Raw genomic sequence first — 882 nt, forward strand, 5'->3', positions numbered from 1 at the left:
TCTCCAGAAGCAGTTCTGTCCCTTCCAGGGCCCTTGGGCGGGGTGGGGGTCTGGGGGGGGTGTACACCGGTGCATGTACCTGTACTCTCACAGGGAGAAACAGGTTCTCAAAGGGTGTGTGGCCCCAGGCAGGGGAGGAGCCTTGTCCTACCCCTGTGGTGGGACCGGCTGAGCTGGGAACCTGCAGGGGAGCCCTTACACAGGTGCCCCTTCTCTCCTGGCAGAATGAAAGCATTCCTGACGCTGTGTGCTCTGAGGACAGTGACTGTCCTCCTGGGGAGCCTGTCGTGACTGGAAATGGTGAGGCCTGGATGGCCAGGACTAGGGGGTTGAGGGGCTGGGGCCTGGAGGCTCCTGGCACTACTCTTGTCCCCCTGCAGGAGTGAGGACTGGCCGCTGCCTGCGGGCAGAGAACATGCAAAGGGGCACCTGCGAGATCTTCGCCTGGTGCCCAGTGGAAACAAGGTCCAGGCCAGAGTACGTGGCTGTGGTTTGGGACCCCAAGGGGTTTCCCAGTCCTGGGCAGCGGGTCCAAGTCTGATGGTAGAGACAGGCCCACTCCGGACCCTCAACCCAAGGACACCCACAAAGGCCTGAACACCCCACCATGAACGAATTAACTGTCCTTGGCAGAGGCTCCAGGGGACCCTGGGAGCAGCAGGCCTTGGCCCACCACAGGCCTGGGGGCAGGGGGGTGGATGGGGGGTCACCTTACATCATTTTATGAACTTGCTCACCACTTCTCTAGTCTGAGTGCTCGGTCTGACTCAACCGATGAGTCCCTGGCATGAAGTAGCCCTTAGACGGGTTAACAGAGACATACACAATACCTTTTGTATGAGATCTGCCCTGATCATTTTAGAGTCAGTGAACAGGATCCCA

At 59.5% G+C, this 882-nt stretch overlaps 1 protein-coding gene across 3 annotated transcripts in view; it reads left to right on the forward strand.

Annotated features, from left to right (window-relative positions):
- Window positions 1-882, forward strand: part of P2RX5 (purinergic receptor P2X 5) — a 15,424-nt gene that overhangs the window by 4,867 nt on the left and 9,675 nt on the right. For all 3 annotated transcript variants that reach the window (XM_015562451.1, XM_006761485.2, XM_015562452.1), the window contains exons 4-5: window positions 225-300; window positions 381-477. In XM_015562451.1, coding sequence (XP_015417937.1) covers window positions 225-300; window positions 381-477 — 173 coding nt within the window. The remainder of the gene's footprint in view (window positions 1-224; window positions 301-380; window positions 478-882) is intronic.

Source organism: Myotis davidii, unplaced genomic scaffold, assembly GCF_000327345.1.
Source record: "Myotis davidii unplaced genomic scaffold, ASM32734v1 scaffold638, whole genome shotgun sequence".
Taxonomy (NCBI): domain Eukaryota; kingdom Metazoa; phylum Chordata; class Mammalia; order Chiroptera; family Vespertilionidae; genus Myotis; species Myotis davidii.